Here is a 21,838-nt window from a genome sequence, read left to right on the forward strand (position 1 = left end):
TTTACATAACAAAAAATATCCATCTGAAAGTAATAACCAGTGAAAACTACTCATAATAATAAAATACTAGTAGCATTGAAAAATAAGAAAAGAAGAAAAATGCCAAAGATTTTTAATTTTAAATAATATACTTTAGTTAGTATCATAAAGCAAGAAAGATTGTTTTTAAAGTGTGATTATTAGATAAGAAGACAAAATCATCATCTTTTGCAACCTACATAGCAATTCAACTGGAACATGAACTAAAATTAGAATTTACAAAAACTTATTTTTGTGTTCATTAAAATGGAAGAATGTCAAAGACACAGGGAATTGAATTTTTTTACAAATTAAAGTAGTCAGATTACTAATTTAAAATTCTACTTACCAAAACAAACCCTATCCCATGAAAAATCTCTTTAATATAGAATTTTCCAGTAAAAATGTCATGTGAGCTACATACGCAATTCTGAAACAGTCTAGTCATCGCATTTAGAAAAACAACAAAACATTTTAGTTAACCCAAGAATCCAAAATATTTTAATATATAATCAATATTTTAAGCTATCAATAAAATCCTTTCATTTTTACATTGATTTTTTAAAATACAGTTCAGAGAGGCTGGGTGGGAGGTCCTCTTGTTTTTTGTTTTTAAACTCACACATTTCAAGTTTTCACTAGGAACCTTTAGTCAGTAGCTATTATATTGAATGATGCAGCTCTCATTGACCTAAGTATGTACCTAGGAAAACATGTGCAGGACTTAGAAGCCTGAAATGCAAAAAAAAATTCTCTCAATATAAGAGGATATTTAGTTTTTTTTTTTTAAAAAGTGACATATTCATTAACAGAATGTTTTATATGATAAAGCCATCAATTTCCTCCAGAAAATTAGTGTAAAATTTTAATACAAGCCCAATCAAAATTCCCAAGACATTTTTGGGGGAAGACCTGGCCAAGTGCTTCTGAAAACTGGATGCATTAAAATCAAAGAATATCAAAAGAAATTGCAAGTGAAAAGGAAATAGAGATTTGACAACTCAGATATTTGGAGATCATCAAATATTTATATATAATATCAATTTATGAAAAGTACAGCAGTGTAATACAAGGAGCCTGATACACTATAAGAACGAGAATAGATAAGAATCAGGTATACAGTAAAGGGAGATTTATAGTTAAGCCAAAAATTAACAAATATATTTAAAATACATAAATCGTTTTCATAGGTGGATAAGAGAAGATAAATGCAAAAGAAAAATTTAAAGTCAAGAAATAAATGAGTCAATTTCTAAAAGAAAATACAAATTGACCCCATCGTATCAGTAAAGATGAAAAGATAATGACCATGTTTGACAGGTGCAAAGAAATGGGTCATCTCTTGAGGAAGTTTGGCTGTGTGTTAAATAGAGTTGAGAAGATGTATCTGTCCACTTATATGTGGTACTTAGCTAGACAGAGAGAAAGTAAAATAGAGACTACCGAGGGCTGCGGCCAGTGGGAGAAGGAATGGGAAACCATTTAATAAGTATAGCATCTCCCTGTAATAATGAAAATACTCTAGAAAAGAACAGGAGATGGTTACCTGATACTGTGACTCTACCTAATGTCACAGAATAGCATACAGCAATGGTCTAATGACAAAATTTATATTACATATTTGAACACTTTTATTTAGGAAAAATCACATGAACATAAAGTTTATCAAACAACCATTTGCTACTACTGAACATTTAGGTTCTTTACCCAAAATTTTAACACTAAAAGTTACGCTGTGGCACAAAGAAAGAAGTATGTGATTTGACCTAGCATCTTATCTGTAGCTATTTATCCTATGGTCATCATTAAGAGTATGTGTAAAGAAATACATTCTCCTCTTAGCATTGTTTATAGAGGAAAAAAAGAACCTAAATCATGATACAAGATGAAAAATCAAATAGTCACTAAAAAGTTTCTTACAAACATGTAGCAGAGAAAATGGTTAACAATAGTATTCAGAGTGTGACAAATTGTGAGGGGCAAAAGTGTTCCACGCATGCAGAAGAAAGTGTCTGGAGGAACATGTGGTAATGAAGGCAGCTGGCATTACTCTTTGATGTGTTTTTTCCCTTGCCTGTCAGGATTGGTTTGAGGGCTTTTTCCCCCTGCACTGTGTATAAACTCTTTTTGTAAAAAGGAAAACAATTTTTAAAGAAAATATATAAAACTACTTCTAGTTAGTTTTCCTTTCTCGGAAGTAACAGTGAGTTTTGGTGTATCTATTAGGTGCCCCTGCCCCACAAAATGAGAAAAAGCAAAGGCCAACTGGCAGGCTACCTGTAGGTGACTTACTATTCAGAACCATCAAAGAACCCTTCTCCTGATCTGAATAACTAGAAATTATATTATATTAAGCCATCCTTCTGGACTTTTAGTGTGCTTCTTAGCTGGCTACCAGAGGTGTGCTTTCGATTTTTGATAAGACTTAGGTTTTCTTTTATGAGGGAAGACAATACTGTCCCCCTATAATAAAGTTGTGTGTGAAAGACAGGACACATTCAACTGAGTAGAACCTAGTACAACTAGAAAAAGAAAAACCATGATGCCTTTAAAAGCACCCAAAGCTGACTGTTGTGTTTAGGGGTCTAAGCATGCAGGTCCCGTCCTAAAGGCATTTTGGTTTGGTTGTCCCATACAGTGTAAGTTATAAATCTGGAACAGGAAACCATTAAGGAAATCATTAAGGCCACATTTTTATTACATCATATTCAATTAGGTCAGAAAAATGCAATATCTGTCATCATGTCATAAAAAAATGTGTTTTTCTCTCAGATCTCTTATAAAGAAAAGCTCTCAATATTGTTACAGATAGGGCTGTTTTCAATCAGTTACAAGGAACAATTCAATTACTACGTGGTTTAGTGCAGTAACTGACTCCAGACTAATCTAATTTCTTTAGGTCTCTAAAGATCAATTGATCTGATTTTTCCCATCCCCAAAGGCTGTTTAGGAAAAATTCAGACTTAAATACCTGGAAATGAAATCCAAAACCTTGGCCAGTTTCACACCACTTAGGTCATCTTGCAAACTTCTGGCTAGTCACATAAGAGTGCTCTCTTGGCCTTAGGACCATCGCAAGCCACTTAGTTTCATGAACATGTGAGTGCTCTCACATCAGGATGCTTATTCAATAAGTAGAAAATGTGCACATGCATTATCAAATCTGCTGTTCTAAAGGGCAGCCAGGCTGGGCACTCCTATCTCATGAGCATGTGTGCTACGACAGGCCTATTTTTACTCTAAGATCAGTTCATGAAGACCATTCAAAGTTACCCAGACAGCATCCAAAATGTTAAAGGAAATGTTCATCTAGTAACATGAGAACTTAGAATTAGTTTGCATTTTTAGGTTTACAATGTGCTTTCATAGATGTCAGCATACTTGATTCTCTAACAAATCTTCTCTCTGAATTTGCCAAGGGATGTTCATCTACCAGTCCAAGGTTCTTCCACTGGCTTCCCCACTCCAACCCCTGGTCAGATTCTGCAACTCATTAATCTTTCTTCTTGACTCAAACCCCACAGATCTGTCTGGTATTCAGCTAGTTCTGCTTCTTCTTTGGCTCCCCCTCAGCCTCTGGGACTATTGCCACCAATCATAACACCTCCCCATGCTCTGCCATTTGGGCTGGCTTAGGAAGAATCACACAGAAGTGGCTTGTGCTGGATAGCTTTAGCTGTCAATTTGGCACACTCAGGTAAGGGGATCTCAACTGGGGAATTGCCTCCATTGGATTTGCCTGTGTCTATGTCTGTGGGGTATTTTCTTGATTGCTGATATGGGTGGTGCCACCCCTGGGTGGGTGGTCTTTTATTGTAAAAAAGCTGAGCACTGGCCAGAGAAGCAAGCCAATAAGCTGCACTTTCCATAGACTGAGCTCCAGGTTCCTGCCTTGAATTCCTGACTTATTTTCCCTTGATGATGGACTGTGCTGTAAGCCAAATAAACCCTTTCCTCCCTAAGTTGTGTTTGGTCAGTGTTTTTATCACAGCAAACGGAAAGCTAACTAATATAAGACTAAAACATAATTATCTTTTCATTTAAGTTGCCAAGACAGGTTTGGCAAAAGTGCAAGGTCAGATGTGTTCATGTGGTAGGCAATAAAAAGTTTAGCTAAAATTTGTAGCAGTTGGCAGAAGGGTCACATAAAGACATGAAGGAACAGTAGGCAGGAGGGTGGCTATGGTATTCCAACTTTAATAAAGGTATTAGGCTGCATAAAAAGTTGAAGTGGGGAAATATTTTAAGGAAAATAAATAAGCAATCAAGTCATTCATATTCATAGCTCTGAATCTTAAGCCTCATTATCTGTCACTGAGATGGTCTCAAACTACATCAACCACAGTAGTTGAGAAGGGGATCAGTCTCAAGTACAGGACTGTATTACTTGTCTTCTTCCTGAGACCTGATATTTCTATTAAAGATGAGCAGTGTACTTTACAGATAAAATTGTGTGATCTTGAATTAAATTACATCTCCTGGTTTTAAAATTTCAAATGATCCTGGTATTCTTGTGTTAGCAAACACATTCCCTTCTAAAGGCAAAAAGCTCTGTAGTTTCCACTTCCATACAGATTGCTACTCATTAAGACATTATGTTCATTCACAAGGAGAACCCAGTCTTTAATAACAAAGCCTTATTTTTCACTGTGAAATGTATGTCCGCATCAAAGAAGCCCCTTCACTCCAAAATCAAGCATTTGAGCAATCAGTTGCAGCCGCTCTCAAGACTTAAGCAGCTGCACAGAGCCAGTGTTGCCACTAGAAGAGAAGGTGCGCGCAGTGAAGGCAGCGTTATTGGTGTCCAAAGGCACGTGTTTTACAACCCATTCTCTATCTTATCTAGACAAAAAAGCAAGCAGAAAATTCTCATTACCTTTCAATGTCAGTGAGCCTGGAGGAGTCCCGGAATCCTTTGGCAAAAGGATTGCTGTCTATTTTCAGCTTGGTTATCTGGAAAGAAAAGAATGAGTACAAAATAATCTCATCTCCAAGGTCAGAGAAGTAGAATCAGAAATAGTTTGTTCATTTTTAATAGACCCCAATAATATGGTAGTGTCTGTCAGCATCATGAGTAGTGTTTTAAGTGCTGGACAAGTTCACAGGAGGGCTGGATCATGGCCAAGATAGGCAGGAATTTGGTGGCCTTTCAGGCAGGGGTAGACATGAACTGCAGCATGAAGTATTTAAGATGACAGAGAAGAATAGGACACGGATGGAGAATTCTCGGGAACTCTCTACTTGGATGATAACAAAGACTTTCTAATCAGACTTGATCTCCAGTGTTAAACGTCTTATCAAAGAATTTATGTCTCACAGTATTAATACACAAAGATCCATTAAATCATATGTACCATGCCTGAGGAAAAATGCATCAAGTTGTAAAGCAAAATTAAAATACACTGATTAAAATATACTCAGAAGAGAAAATCCCTGTTAGATCTGAAAGGAACCCTAGATAATCAAGGCCATGTCTTCATCTGATGCATGGTCATAAGCCATGAAGAGTGTAAGGATCAAAACACGGCTAACTCCTAACTGACCTACAGCCAAGGAGCCCTTTAAAGAGTGTATCACTTGTTGCTGTCAATTTGGAGTCCAAGTCCATCTTTGGAGGGAGACACACATAAAATATTCTTACAGGGACAAAGATTTATGAACCATGGAATGCTCTCCTTTTTCATACTAAGGAGTAAACAGTTAAAACATAGAATTTGAAATACTACCTTGACAAAAACAACTTTCCCTCTGATTAGGATGTACCCAAAGTTCATTTTAAACCATTGATTACTAAAATTTCTCTTTTTGGTATGAAAGAAAAATGTTTTTTCCCTTTTCAAGTTCTCTGAGGTGAACTACTGAAAAGCTGCAAAAAGGCCAAAGGAGACTTTTACCTCCCATAAAATGGCCCTGCCCCAAACAGTTCTGATTAGATGGATCATTCTTCTCTATTAATAACACTTGGATTCTGTGACAATATCAGTTTTGGATTGCATTTGAAACTATCTCAGAACATTCACCGTAGAAAATAATGAAATTCTTTTTCAGCTTAATTATGGAAATTGGCAAAGAGGGAAGGAAATAAGCTAGACAAATAAGAAACTTGTTCACCATAAAGAACAACAGCTAAGTATACACTTAGACAATTCTGCCAGACCCCGGAGTGGCCTCTACTGTGTGCTCATCCAGGGCTCCTGGAGAACATTTTCTCAGACATAGCTGCAACTTCCCAAAGACCTATCTGTTTTACCCACTCATTCAAACAACAACTTTTATTTGAGTGTCAGATTTCAAGAAGAAAGGTGAAAATGCTAGTTGTTTGAAATAAATTATACAAATCTTCTAAAGTACAGATAATTAATTTGCAAAGTCCTGGCAAGATTTTGAAGTTGTCAAGAAAACGAGCTATGTTGCTTTCTGTTCAGTAATGAGTATTTAAAACGTTTTGTATTTTTAAAGTGCTTTACAGTTCTTGAAAAGTGTTTTCCCAATTATTCATCAGCAAGTACTTAATGGGGATTGGTGGCTTTGCACATGTGCTGTGCTGGATGCCAGAGAGTGCCATGGTAAAGAATACCTGCTCTCTGCCTCAACCCACAGAGCTAGTACAGAGATGTGCTGCTAGCCAGAATTGGGTGGTCAGAGGTGTCCATTGCAAGGTAGTGATACTAAGAGCAAATTAAACCCAAATAAAAAATAACTGAAACTGGGGGGTTGGAGAGATGGTTCAGCGGTTGAGAGTACTGGCTGCTCTTCCAGAGGAGCCCAAAGCTAACAACTGTCCATAACTCCAGTTCTAGGGAATCTGAAGCCCTCTTCAGGTCTTCTCAGGCACTGCATGCATGTGGTGCATATACATACATGTAGGCAAAACACTCATACACATAAAAAATTAAATAAATAAAAAATTTTAAAAATTAACTGCAATTGTGGGAACAAACAATAAAGGTAAGTCTTCTTTTGGGTAGTACATTTATAAAATTAAAAAGTGAATGGATTTGTCAATAGTTAAAATATTCTGGAGATAATGGCAGATAATGTATGTCTAACAGAGAAGTTAATCTTGAAAGATTTTTCAAGATTGAAGCCTGTTTTCTTAAATTTAAATTGTAACAATCTTTATTTGATTCCATATAAACTAAAAGAAAGAAAGTATCTATTTGGAAATTTGTATTTATTTTTATATCTCCAAAAGAGAAAGATTAATGGTTCCAAATGTGATGAATATGGTGTTGTTTAAATCCTTGCATTCCCTGATGACATACAGAGAGCATGTATATCTAATATTATTGCCATAACTTTGAGCCTGGAAGTGAATTAAAGTCAACATGAATTTTTTATTTCTTTGAATTTTCTTTTATTATTAAAACTATCTACCATTAGTATCTTTTAAACCTTACTTTCATAGCCCCAGACACTTGATGGAAGGTTTTTTTTTTGTTTTTTTTTTCTTTACACTTGATATAATTTCAACCTTCAGAAAAGTTACAAGAACATGCATGATGCTCTGCACAGCCAAACTTCCATGGAGTGCAGCAGTGATTTAATTCTAGGGAATCAGTTAAAGAGTTCAAGGCTGATATTTACTTTCTCCATGGATGATTTTAACTAATTCCAGAGAAAATTATTGGTTTGGGACATTAGAAGAGAAAAAAGAAGCCTGATGAATCTAGCATTATGAATGTATTGTTTTCTAGTAGACATAGCAACACAGAGACACTTGCTGACCACACTTCCTCACAGTGATGTGGCTAGACTCCAAGCCTGACAGAGATTCTCCATTGATAACTCTAGAAATGTTTGTTGATCTTTAAGAACAAGCAGAAAAAATATAATTTAATGTTTTTACCAGTTTGAGATTAGGTTACACTTAGATTATTTAAAAGCATTTTATTTTGTTTTCCAATTTCAAGATAAAATAATCTCAATAGGAAAATTTTAACATTCTAAGTAATCACATATCTTAAAAGGTCATAGATTTTATTTCCTGGTACTTGAATAAAAAACAGTAGGTACACAGAAACTCACTTCTGAAGGTGGATTTTTGTCTCTCTTTATGAAATTGGGGATAACTGAAAGAGTGGCTACGAGAATGGGTGTGAGAGGAAGAGGCTGAGGACACTGACCTCAGCTGGGCCCCAGGTCCATCAAACCCTGACAGAGGAAGCCTGCAGCTTGTAATGCTGTTGCACAATATTCCCTTGTCAAATGTCATACTAAAAGGAATATTTAAAAAGAATCAGATTGGCCTGCCAACTGGTGTTGTCATTATGCAGGTCTCGTTAGGTAACCACATTGTGGAGATTTCCTGGGCGCAGCTTCTCTATCATGTCTAGAATGTATTATCTATCAGCAGGTGTCCTGTTCTTTTGGCTCTTACAGTCTTTCTGCTGCCTCTTCCAGGATGGTCCCTGAGCCTTGGGTATAAGGGTTCCGTTGTAGATGTATCACTTGGAGCTAGGCATCAGATAGTTGCTTAGTGTCTGTATTTTGATCAATTGTGAAATTTTGTAATGGTCTCCATCTATCGCAAAAGCTTATTTGATAAGGAGTGAGAGCTGCACCTATCTGTGAATATAAGACTGTATATTTAGAATACAGTAAGAAATTACATTGGTTTAGGAAAGTGGCCATAGCAGGCTCTTCTGTAGAGTCCACTCCCTCTCCAATTCAGTGTACTTGGCCATGCTTACAGTAGCATGCATGGGTGCCCTATTGAGCAGGCCTAAGTCCAATAATAAAAGCTGTTAATAAAAGTGCCACTATTGCATCATTAGGGACATCTTGCTGGGTCAGTTGACATGCCAATGTGGATGGGGTAAATTTTACAGGGTCCCACCTCTAGATGAAGAGATACAGGCACTCGGTGAATGCTGAAGGAGGAAGGATCCGTTTTCTTCAGAACAATTTCCCTGATGGATTATCAAATCTCAAGAGGTCAGCCCTAAATACATGCACCACAAAAGGAGCTCAGTGATTTTATATATATATATATATAAGTACTCTGTCAAATGGCTCAATATTTTTTGTTTTTGCTTTTTGAAACAGGAACTCACTATGTAGCCCGAGCTTGCCTGGAATTCATTACATAAACCAGGCTGGCCTTGAACACACAGAGATCTGCCTTCAGAGCGCCGTAATTAAAGGCATGTGATGCTACACCCAGCCTTTGATTTAAGAATAGCATAATATGTATCAAAGAAGGGCATAAGAAACTGAAAGAGACATGGGAAGAGGAGCTGGAGGGGGAAGGATGGAAATGATGAAAATACAATACAAAGTACAAAGAATCAGATACCAAACATCATTTGTTGAAAAATCAAAGGTATTGCTTTTTTTTTAACCATTCAAAAACAATTTTTTAAAGATTTATTTTCTGTGTATGTGTGTGCCTGTGTGAGTTTCGGGGTACTACATGCGTGCAAGTATACCCCTTCTGGGTGTCGGATCCCTTGGAGCTGGAGTTACAAATGACTGACAGCCACCTGGTATGGGTGCTGGGAACTAAACTCAGGTCTTCTGGAAGAGCAATGTGTGCTCTTAACTACTGAGCCACCTCTCTAATCCTCAAAAAAGTTTTTTTCAGAGCCAAGGATGGGACCCAGGGCCCTACACTTGCTAAGCCAATGCTCTACCACTGTGCTAAATCCTTAATCCCCCAAAGAAACATTTTTAAGAGCAGCAATGTTTCTCACTTGAAGAAAATTATTAATGAGTAAGAATAGAAATAAATGTTTAAGAAATCCTGCAGTTTGAGTTTGTCCATATATATCCAAAGACCTGTGTTTTCACTATAATTGGAATGGTACCACACAATGCATGTGTTTACTACAATGTTCATTCTTGCTAACATTTCCATTTTCTGTGAGGAAATGCGTCCAGAACTGGAAGGCAGACTTTTGACACCAGCAACTGTGCTAGGAAAGGAAGATTTTACAATGGTTTTATTCCCTGTTTCAGCACTGGACTCTGAACCCAGCTGAGGTTCCCAGCCATAAGGTAAAATTGGCCCTCAGAGACCATTTCTCCAATTATCAGAAAAGATCTGACCAAAGGCATTTAAAAATGAAACCTGACCTACACTTCAACTCTAACAGCAATGATCTGCCTGCTCAAAAACAACACATGACCTTTAAATCTTAAATTATAAAATAGTTTGTTGAAAGTGTAATGTATTTAGCTTTTATCTAATAATGTAAAGAAACGTAATCATCTCCTAGCAAAAAGCAGAAAAAGAAACAGGAAAAAAAAAGCTCCATTTTCATTACGTCTCAGTAAAACTACCAGGTGCAGTAAGTGAGAAGGGTTTTCCGGTTTGGTTTTTTTCCCGCGAATTCTTTTTTGGAAGTTTGATTTGGATTTAACAGACATAAAAATAACGGTCAAATCAAAAGTTTAAGAAACATGGAAGTGTTTCCAAATGTAAACTTTAAATCCTTCCCTCTGTTCCCTCTTAGTTCTGCTGTGAAAAAGGTGGTGATATGAAGAGGCCTAGAATCCAAGGTAGCTTTAGAAAACAGTGTAGACCGAATAAAAACTGCTAAGCCCTGAGCTGATTTATTCGTTCCACATGTTTCTTAGCATCTGTTCCATGAATTTTTATTCACTGAAAGAAATTCATTAGCCATTTGCAAAACTGCCATGTTATTACATCAAACCACATTTATGGATGGTTCTATTCTAAGGACTATGGATTTAAAAGTGGATGTATAGATATAAACTCAGGGAAGTCTGAGTTGCTTCCACTGTGGGTTATTCAGCAGTAAAAGGCATACTAATCATATTAATCTTTATATTTTATGATGCAATAAAAGACGAATGGATTCTTGTGGCTACATTTTTGTGCCCACTTATAGTATCAGTTAGAAATAAACATTAGCAAGAGGACCAATTACTGTTAGAATCTGCATTAATTAGCACTTTAACTTGGCAACATTTTCAAATTCAGCTTTCAAACCAATGACCTTAGCAGTAGCTCCTTCTTGGTCTTGTAATCTATCAAGACGACACCAAAAGGGAAGAATTTAAACTCAAAAGATCATGATCTATTTTTTGCTTGTTTTGTTTTGAGATAGGGTCTCCCTATAGCCCCAGCTGGCCTGGAACTCACTGTGTAGACCAGGCTAGCCTCAATCTCACAGAGATCCACCTGCCTCTGCTTCCTGAGTGCTGGAATTAAAGGTATGCACCACCACATTGGGCTATCAAAACCTCTTATCTTATCAAATGTATGGCCTTATATGAGTGTCCTAACCACTCACTCTGAACTTGAGTTTCTTCATCTACAAAATGATGCTCATAGGGCTTCCTTTGGAGATTAATGTCAGAGTTAAATAAGATTATTAAGAAAAATGTAGAAGGATTTTTACAAATTAATTTCTAAACTACAAATTCTAGTTGGAGCTTAGTACAGAGGAAAAAACAAAGTCACAGTGGACATTAATAGTTAATAGTAAAACGTTTTAATGAGCTGACTATAACACAACATTAAGGAATATATCTTTTAAAATTTAATTTCACCTCTTAAATTTTTATTGAATTTTTGTGCATTTCATACAATATATCTTGATTATATGTAGACCCCTTCCCCTACCTGCACCCCCTCATAGCTCCCTCTCCTAATTTCATGCATTCTTTCATATATGTTAAGGCCTATTGAGTCAAATTTGTGTCCTTAAATGTCCCTCAGTATAAGTCCGTCCACTGGAGCCTGACCAACCTACTTGGCGTCATCCTCTTAAAGAAGACCAACTCCCTCATCCAGCAGTGATCAGCTGCCAATAGTGTCTCAGCTAAGGTTGGGGCTTCTTTCCCATTTCCCCAGTTCTATGCTGGGCTTTTGTCTGATTTGAGTTCACATGGGCCTTGTGCATATTGTTACCATTGCTGTAAATTCATATGAGCAAGTTCACAGCTGCTTGGAAAACTCTGTTTCCTTGTGGTCATCCACCACCCCTGGCTCTTATTCTTATTGATTTTTTTAGTTGTGGTAAAGACATTATGGTTACAAAATCATATTCTTTCTGTGGGGATATGCTTTAGTAGAGTGACAATGCAAGAATCTTACTTTTGAATGACCGAGGGAAAGAAAAAAGTATGTACCGAGAAGAGGAGGAGGAAGGGAGGGAGACGAAGCAAAAGTGGCAAAGTTACTTGTCAAACCTGAGTGATGAGTACAAGAGGTTCATTTGACCATTTGTTTTTAATATTTTCTTTTATATATTTGAAGTTTCTCTAAGCAAATAATTTAGTGAAAAAATTCAATGAGATAATATCATTAAAATGTCATTTCTGTGGCATATAGCTAGCTTAATTGATGTTATACCCTCCATTTCAGGCTGGTAACACTCATGTTACACTCACAAATGTACTGTGTGAACTCAGATCTGCACACAACAAATAAGCAGTGAGTATTTTGAGGGGGAAATAATGACTTGAAACTCTCTAGAAAGGATGTTTGACAATCCATCAGGGTCAGAGGTCAAGGGGAGACAAGTTCTGCTCCTTGAAAGGGGACTCCCAGCTTAGAGATAAGGAGTCTGATGCCCTTGATTCAAAGCCGTGAAGGGTGTAGCAAAGCTACACTGAATGATTCTTTTATCCTGTGCCTCAATTTTCTCAACTTTATATTGCAGGATAAAATTACTACTGTTCCAATTTCATAATATGCTTTGTATATATTTTATTTATTATTTTTATTTTATGTGTATGAATGTTTTGCCACATGTATGTAAATGTACCCATGTTGTGCAATGCCCATAGAAGTCAGAAGATGGTGTAGGATCCCCTGGAACTGGAATTATGGAAGGTTATTAGCCGCAATGTGGGTGCTGGGAATCCAGTGCTTTTAACCACTGAGCCATCTCTCCAGACCTAGGTTTCTTAAATTTTTATAAATCTGATATTTATATCATAAAATTATACACTCATTTAATGTAAAATGAGTTAAATATTTCAAGAATCTTTTCTGAACCTGAGATCTGCTCCATGTACCTTCAATACAAATGGAATTGTGGATTCAAAAGATCTTCAGGAAACAGCAGCAGCAGGGTTTCAAGTTTTTATAGACTTTGGTCTCTAAACAAAGTTTTAGCTTGGATATTCTCTGAAAGCCTCTCTCTTTATGTTGTCATCTTGGAGATAAACAAAAGGAATAACACATTGCTTCTACAATACGATGACTTGCATAACAACTATATATTGCTTTATCTTACTGACAAATATGCCATTGACTTTTTAATTTGCAATGTTTTATTTTTTCTTTAAATCCTATTAAGCAGGACTAGGTAACTGATTTGCTTATTAATATAAGCCCAAATTCTCATGAAAATTATTTTAAATCAAGTTTTTAAGATATATATTTATTTTTATTTATTTATTTGTGTGTTTGTGTGTATGCGCACGTGTGTGTGTGTGTGTGTGTGTGTGCGCGCGCGCGTGCGCGCACACGCGCGCCTATGTCTGGTGTGGTTTTCTTGTGGAGGACAGAGGGCAACTCTAGGAAATGGGTTCTCTCCTGCCACCTTGTGGAATCTAGGGATCGAACTCAGGTCATCAGCCATCTCCAAGGCACCGCCACTGAAATTTTAAAATCCAAATGTCGGTAAACACCCTTGACACTCCTAAGCAGTCCAACCTCAGTTTCCAAAGGCATCCTGATCACATCATCTGAGCTTCACTGCAATCCCCTGGTCGGTTCTCATCCCAGCTTGCAGGTAAGAAAACCAGCAGCCACAGTAGTGGAATGAAAACTTCTTAAGGTCAAACAGAAGTTACAGGATGAGCTTGTCATCCATGCTGGCCATGTGCCCACATCCCTTCTCTGATCTTCCACTTTCTCATTTGCACAGAGCTGTCTGCGCTTTCAGCTTCCTCCTGCCTTTCCTGAGAGGCACTGCATCTCCTCTGTCTGGCCAGCTGTGTTGGATTCAGAGGCAGTTATCAGGCAGCGCCTGGTAGTTATCCATTCAGAACCCCTAATACATCAACATTATGGCAAGAGGAGAGCAGGCATCCTAGCAACTTATGACTAATCAAATAAAAGCAACACCCAAAGCCCTGAAAAGGCTTTGAATGGCCTAATTTGTTAATTAAACAGAAGGTGTGAGCTCCTTCTACTAAGTACACCCAAAGGAATGTTACTCCCGGTTTTCCTGACCACAGAAAAGTGACTGACCCTTTCTTGTCCTCACTTCCTCCCATACAACATCACTATTGCTATAAGGCTGGAAAGCTCTGCTGATCCCAAAAGAACAGAATGTCTGGGCAAGTGTTTAACAACACTTGGACCTTGGTGGGAACTTGATAAATATTTTATGAATGAATCTTATGAATCTTATGAATGCGAGTAATGTACACATTTAAAATATGGTGACAGAGAGTAGAAAATATAACCTAATACTGTAAATTAGATATCTTGATGCTAATTAAATACACAGCTGCAGTTTATTATATAAAGAGCTATTTACAACCATTTTACTGGTCCTAAATTGTGGCCAAGCAAGCCTCACAAAATATCTTGTGTCAGTAATTTGGGCAGCTAGCTAGTAGACAGGTTTATTAGAAAGTTTGAACTTTCAAATTTTATGAAGCAACAACATGATTCTACAGGAGGAAAGAGGGGCAGCAGGGATTTTTCTGCAGAAGGCATACTAGGGTAGGATTGGGTCAAGAAACAGGTAATGAACAGCCTGAACTCCAGTACCAAGGTCATAGAAGATAAGATGGTACAATGTGTGATCACTCAATATATTTTAGAGGTCATAGGGCTGACATTCAATAGCTCCTTCCAAAGGAAATATCCATTTTGAGTGCTGGGGAAACCCTTTTGTTAAAAAAAAAAAAAAAGGTATGTAAGAAGTCCTGATCTTGCTCAGAAACTAAATTACAAACCATGCACTCACCAGCTGATTCTGGTAGGCGGTGACTGCAGTGAAAACCGTCTCTGGAAAGATGAATGTTCTGAATTCTTCAGACTTCAGATTGAGCAGTGAGGCTGTGTGGTCTTTCTTCTTAATGATATGCACACGCGGCTGGTACTTATGCATTGAATTCAAAATTATCTACAGTAAAGAGATAGGAAGTCCTGAATTTTACCAGGCCAAAGTAGAGTGAGGTAAAGCAAGAACCACAAAATCTACAACTTCAAATTCAATTTTAAGATTAGGATTGAACTTTCCATTCTTCCAGCAAATCATTTTCACATAAAAATACAGTCATTGTGCTGAATCACATTTTATCAAAACATCTGCATATCACACAAGCAGTTTCAAGAGTCTTTTATAAATTATGAGGGGCAGGATGGAAGTCATCTGCAGGGTAAGTTTTATTTATTATTCTCTTTTATTTCATGTGTATGCATATAGTGTTTGGGGGCATTCATATTTGTGTGGATGCACATGTGCATGTGGGGGCAAGTACATAAAGGTCATGCACTAGACGCTGGGTGTCTTCCTCAGTCTATCTCTACCACACTTTTTTGAGACAAGGTCTCTCACTGAACCAGTTGTTAACTGACTAGATAGCTTGGCTGGCTAGTGAGCTCTGGGATCCATCTGTCTCCACCCCATACTCCCAGTGCTGATATTTGGTTTTTAAGTGGGTGTAGGTTCCCATACTTCTGTGGTAGGCACTTTATCAACTAAGCCCACTTATCAGCCCGAGTTTGATTATTTTAAAAACAAGTCTTGGGCCTGGAGAGATGCTTCAATGGTGAAGAGAGCTTGCTGGACTTTCAGAGAACAAGATTTGGGTTCCCAGCACCCACAAGGTGGTTTAACAGCTGTCTATAACTCCAGTTTCAGGAAATCCAATAGCCTCTTTGGGTATCCATAGGCATTGCAACATGAGTGCACTTACTTACATGTAGGCAAAACACTCACACATAAAAACAAATCCTGGGCCGGCAAGATGGCTCAAAGGTTAAAGTGTTTGCCTCCAATGAGACAAATTGTATTCAGTCCCTGGGACCCACATAGTAGGAGAGACTTGGCTTCCATCAGTTGTCCTCCTGACTCCACACACAGGCCATGACGTGAATACAAGCACACACTCTCACACATGCACACACAAAATAAATAAATGTAAGAAAAATAAAAACAAGTCTTCAAAATAATTTTTGTTAGTCTAGGTAGACTACAAAATGCATGTCTAAATTTTCTAAAATAAAAAGTATATGAAAAAATTATATATTCTAGGAGTCCAGATTGCTATTTACAGTGGAAAAAAATAAAACAATTTACAAATGCGGTGTTGTATTAGTCAGACATGGGTTAGAATCTGCTATTTCACAGCTCTTTTATATTGGAGCAAATGATCCTATCTCTCCAACCAGGAGTTTTCTCAAATGTAGAAACAGTACTACACTCACAGGACTGTGGTGTGGATAAAGACTGTAACTCTTTTATTGTGTGTGTGTGTGTGTGTGTGTGTGTGTGTGTGTGTGTATTGGTGCATGCCTCTGTGTGTGTGTCTGTGTGTGTCTCTGTCTGTGTCCATGAGTGTATGGACACATATATGTGCAGGTGCCACTAAAGGCCAGAACAAGGCATCAGATCCCTTGGAGCTAGAGTTTAGGGTGTGTCTGTGTGTCACCTGGCATGGATGCTGGGATCTGAACTCTGGTCCTCATGACAGAGCAGCAAATGCTCCTAACCACTGAGCCATCTCTCCATCCCCTAGAAAGTGTTAAGTCTATAAAGCACAAAATAAGATGTGCTCAATAAATGTGAGCCGTGTTGTTATTTATGACAGTTTCTTTAAATCTTAATCATGGGGCTGGAGAGATGGCTCAGCAGTTAAGAGCACTGGCTGCTCTTGCAGAGGACCCAGGTTTGGCTCCCAACACCCACATGGTGGCTAACAACCATCCATAATTCCAGTTCCAGGGGATCCAACACCCTCCCTCTTCTGGTCTCCTCTGGCATTGTACAACATGGGTGAACTTGCATACATGTAGGCAGAACACTCATACACATAAAATAAAAATAAGCAAAATAAATTTTAAAAATTTAAGCCTTAATCACAATGATGGCCATCTTCCATTCTGTAACTAATAAAAGTAACAAGTTCTTAGAAATCACAAACATACTAAGAGATATTTTCATTTATCTTTTTTTAGTTATTTTTATTTTATGTGTATGAGTGTTTTGCCTGCATATATGTAGGTGTACCACATACATGCAATGCCCTGCAGAGGCCAGAAGAGGGTGTCATATCCCCCCGAAAATGGAGTTACAAAAGATTGTTAGCTGTTATGTGGGTGCTGGGGATGGAACCCAAGTCCTGGAAGAACAGCAAATGTTCTTAACTGCTAAGCCATCTCTTCAGCCCTTCATTTATCTTTTAAGAAAAATATAAATGTTTGCCACTATATAGGACTTTATGGTGCCAGAAGGCAACATGCAGATGGCTGAGGGAGAACTATCCTTTATAATTCTGCTCAATGACAGACCCCACATGCTGCACTATCAACATGCCAAGCAAGATGTTTCAGCTGATGCAATAGTGGCATGTCTAGTGTATGTACAATCAGTAGATTTTCATTTGGATATAATGCCTGCTCCTAGAGGTGGAACACGCCTCTGGTAGTGTAGAGCAGGCCAACCCCCTGTGGCAGGGGAGGATATAAGCCCCCGTGGGGAAGGCACTGCAGTTGTGTTGTACACCTGCTACAGTATCATCCAAACATTTGTGTTTATGCCCATAGGTTATGTTATTACAGCAGCCACTGTTTTGATGTTTTTGCTTCTTGCTGTTTGTGTTTTTATAGTAGATGGAATCCCACTGAAATGGGCCAACAATTGTGGTGGTTTGAATGAAAGTGTCGCCCATAGGCTCCAAGTATTTGGACATTTTGTCCCCAGTTGGTGGCGCTGTTTTGGGAGGTGTTAGAAGGTGTGGCTATGCTGGAGGAAGCACATCACTGGGGATGGGCTTAGAGTGTTCTTAAGGCTTGCCCGATCTCCAGTTGCTCTCTTGTTTCCTGTGCCTGCTGGAACATGTAGAGCTTAGCTTCCATTCCTCCTCTAGCCACCTCTGCCGCCATGGCTCCCTCCCGTGATGGACTGTAATTCCCCTGGAACTATAGGCTCAAATAAACTCTTCCTTCTATAAATTGCTTTGGTCAGTGTTTCTGCCACAGCAGCAGAAAAATAACTAATACAATAGCCCATAGAAAACAGATGATGCAGAGACACGAAAGTTCAGTGCCTTGACACAATGGGAAGAAGATCATCTCACACCTATCACCCCCTCCAAGGCTCAGGGACTTTTTCAGTTGAGGTTGGTGGAAAGAATGTAAGATCTGGAGGAAGGGGTGAGTGTCAACTGAAAGTGTCCTCCGACCACTATGCCTACTATGCCGGCAAGCTGTAGCCACATCTCCTTCCTATGCTCATCAAAGAGTTAATGGAGGAGTCAGTTACCCCTCCCATCTAATCAGTTGACTTTAGCTGCATGTGGGGGAAGGGCTAAGGATCTATAATTCGAGAATGCCATGAGGCACCTCTCTCACCATTTTGTGCAGCTTTGGGGAAGTCACAGGATCTATATTTGAGAGTGGACTTTCCAGGGCAGTCATAAATGGGGGTGCACCCACTCTTCTGTAGATAAACCCCCACCCTATGCTCTGTTAGCAAGCCCAGTAAGCTAGTTAGGATTCCCCCCCACCAAAAAAAAACAATAAATAAATAAATAAATAAATAAATAAAACATTTTTAAAGTATAGAAAAAAATGGTTAAATTGTTAAATCCTCTTTTCCTAACAAATATATTCTTAAATGATTGTACATAGGAAGGTAAATAAATATTTTTTTAATTATATAAAAAAATAAATCTGAGCAGCAAAACTTTTTCTTGTTTGTTTTGAGGAAAGTTTTTACTTTGCAGCCCTGGCTGATCTCACACTCTTGGCAATCCCCCTAAACAGTGTGTCAGAGCCACTACACTTGGTACTGCTTGCTACAGTGAGATTGCAGCTGATGGCTCCCTTGTTTGCTTGACTAATGGATGGATGTGCATGGGTGTTTTTGTTGACTGGATGTAGCCAATTATCTACTAGTTACTGTGGAAAACTGACATACAATGGACCTCTGCCTCTTCAGGTTGGGTTGTGTCTCTGCAGATTTAAACAACCTTAGACCAAAATGTTGTGTTTATTCTGAACATGTAGACTTTTTTCTTGTCATTTCCTTAAATGATTCAGTATAATAACTATTCACATAGCGTTTACATTTTATTAGGTATTACTAGTAGTCTAACAATACTCACAATATTGAGGAAGTTAAATGGCAATAGTGTCCCATTTCATATAAGTGATGGGCATTCATGTTTTCATGGTTTAGCCAATCTGAAGTAATAAGGAGGAATGAGCTTTGCATCTGCCATCTTTTCATGGTCATAAACCAGAATAGCAGCAAGTAAGGGAAGAAAGATCTTCAAATGTTTTGAAATAAACTTCATAAAAGAATGATGTCATTTCTCTGTATAATGTGCTTCCTCCAAGGAGTCAAGATATTGATACTTAATTGTAGACCTGGCATAAATTTGAAGTAACAAAAGCAAACATATATGTGCTAATATAAAAAAAATTCAGCATCCCTTGTATATTCTAAGTGCTAAGAAAAACTGTCAAATCACATTCCCAACCAACCACTCATACACATACCAAAATGAGAACAAAAAACAAAATACCAAGAAACTGTAAGCATTAAATAACAGCCTTCTCCCATTCTGATCCTCCCAGACCACTTTCCTTTGGGTATAGGCTCTGAACAGTGTCAGACTACAGGGCCTCCTAACTCTGCTCCAGTGCTCATGGGGGCTCTGAAACACTAACAGAAACAAAGAATGTGTTTTCCTGAGGAAATAACTTTTGGGGAATAGTGAATGTTCCTGTCAGAAGACTGAAACATACGTTTGTAATATAAGGTGGGGTAGAGGGCATCTTCAGAACTGATTCCAAGCAGGTTAAACAATCAGTAACTAAATTCTTTCCTCCCAGGTTTCAGAGTACACTAGTTATGGAGAAAAGGGGTAATATTAAATCATAAAAGCTTTGAGGCTAAAGTGGAATTAAGTTACCACTGAGACTCAACAATTTAACAACATCTAATCTTTACACAATCAGGTGAGAAAGCCAGTTTAGGGCTCCTCCCACCCATGAAGCTAGGGCTAAAAGAAAAACATGTCCAGCTGAAGAGATGACTCAGCAGTTAAGAGCACTGGCTGCTCTTCCAGAAAACCAGGATTCAAATCCCAGCACCCACATGGTGGCTAACAACCATTCTGTATCTCCAGTTCCAGGGGATCTGACCCCCTCTTCGGTGCTCCGCAGGCACTGTATGACATGGGTGCACGTACATGTAGGCACACCAAAATGGTTATTTGGTCTGTTAGCTGTTGGTAGGAACTCAGAGTAGTATTGCTTTTGGCCATATTATCACGAGCTCTTTACTGATACAAAATCAAATCTGCTTTTGCTTTGTTTTGCTTTGAAAGGAGGTCTTACTATGGAGCCATACTGACCTGTGACTCACTGTTTTGACCTGATTAGCCACAAACTTTCAACAGTCCTCCTGCCTCTGCTCCCCAACTGCTGGGATTACAGATGTGCAGCAAACACCACAGCTGCTGCTTTGTTTTCAGTTGCAAAGTATATCTATGTTTTAACAGTTAGAAAATTTTCCCAAAATGGAAGTCAATAACTTTGCCAACCAATTTGGAAATTTGGAAATTAGGCCCTTTCATTCCTTTGCATCTCGAATGAATGTGTTCTATAGAACACAGTCCCACAGGAAGTCTTGGTCCCATTCTCTTTATACTATTTTATCTGATACACTAACAGAGTAAAAAATGTTTAACCAAGAAACAGGCTGTGATACCCTCTGTAAATGTGGATTCCTTTACTTTGTTGGCAAAGGTGGTAAAGTGTTAAAGAAGTGTTGGGAAGTTGGTGGCACAGACCCCTTACCCCTTTACACAGCAGTGACATACAACATGCCATAAATGACTTCTTAACAGAAGTAGTCAGGGTCTGCTGATGAACCTATGAATGTTCTCATAGAATGACTCAGAGATGGAAAGTGGAACGTGGGGAGTGGGGAGAGAGGGATCAGAGACAGGATGTTTTGTGTAACGTGCCCATTGCTTTCAAGGGAACATTCTAAGTCCAAGGTACTTACATGGCCATGTTGATCCAGCTCATTGTTGGTGAGTTTCACCTTCTCAAAAGACACCATCTGCTTGAGTAGCTGCTCACCAGTAAAGGGAGAGTCTGGATGTACATAGAGCCTAAGAAGATTATTAGAGAACTTAATTGAGACACATTTTAAAAATCTTTCTTGAGTTAAGCATGCTGGCACAGACAAATGTAATCCCCAAACTCAGAATGCTGAACGAGGATTTAGAGTTTGAGATCAGCCTGAGCTACACGCTTCACAAAATGGAGTGCATACCTGGCACTGTTATCAGGGCCAAGAACCTGTAATTAGACAGGTTACAGGCCATAGGTAAGAACCTACTGCTATTATTCTGCTAAAAAGGCATAGTACTAAACTGAATCTTAAAGACTTATTGTTAAACACGTACATGAGTGCATCTCTCAGCTCTCACCAGAGAAGTTTCTTCTTGCAGCATATGGAGATTAAACACAGAGACACACAACTGGTCAAAATACAGAGAAAAGGAGACTGCGAAGTGGTCAGCCCTAAGTGGGACACTTGTATCATATCCTCTTCTCCCAAGATTCAGAGAGCCTTGCAGAATAGAGGGCAGACAGGCTGTAAGAGCCAGAGGTGGTGGCTAAATAAAGGAAACTGTG

At 38.3% G+C, this 21,838-nt stretch overlaps 1 protein-coding gene across 1 annotated transcript in view; it reads right to left on the reverse strand.

The window, feature by feature from the left end:
- Tbx20 (T-box transcription factor 20) overlaps nt 1–21,838 on the reverse strand; it is a 54,198-nt gene that overhangs the window by 23,904 nt on the left and 8,456 nt on the right. The window contains exons 4-6 of the mRNA XM_008848771.2: nt 21,201–21,309; nt 14,922–15,080; nt 4,895–4,971 (exon numbers count right to left, since the gene is read on the reverse strand). Coding sequence (XP_008846993.1) covers nt 4,895–4,971; nt 14,922–15,080; nt 21,201–21,309 — 345 coding nt within the window. The remainder of the gene's footprint in view (nt 1–4,894; nt 4,972–14,921; nt 15,081–21,200; nt 21,310–21,838) is intronic.

The sequence above is a fragment of the Nannospalax galili genome, unplaced genomic scaffold (assembly GCF_000622305.1).
Source record: "Nannospalax galili isolate Female #2095 unplaced genomic scaffold, S.galili_v1.0 scaffold1384, whole genome shotgun sequence".
NCBI classification, from domain to species: Eukaryota; Metazoa; Chordata; class Mammalia; order Rodentia; family Spalacidae; genus Nannospalax; species Nannospalax galili.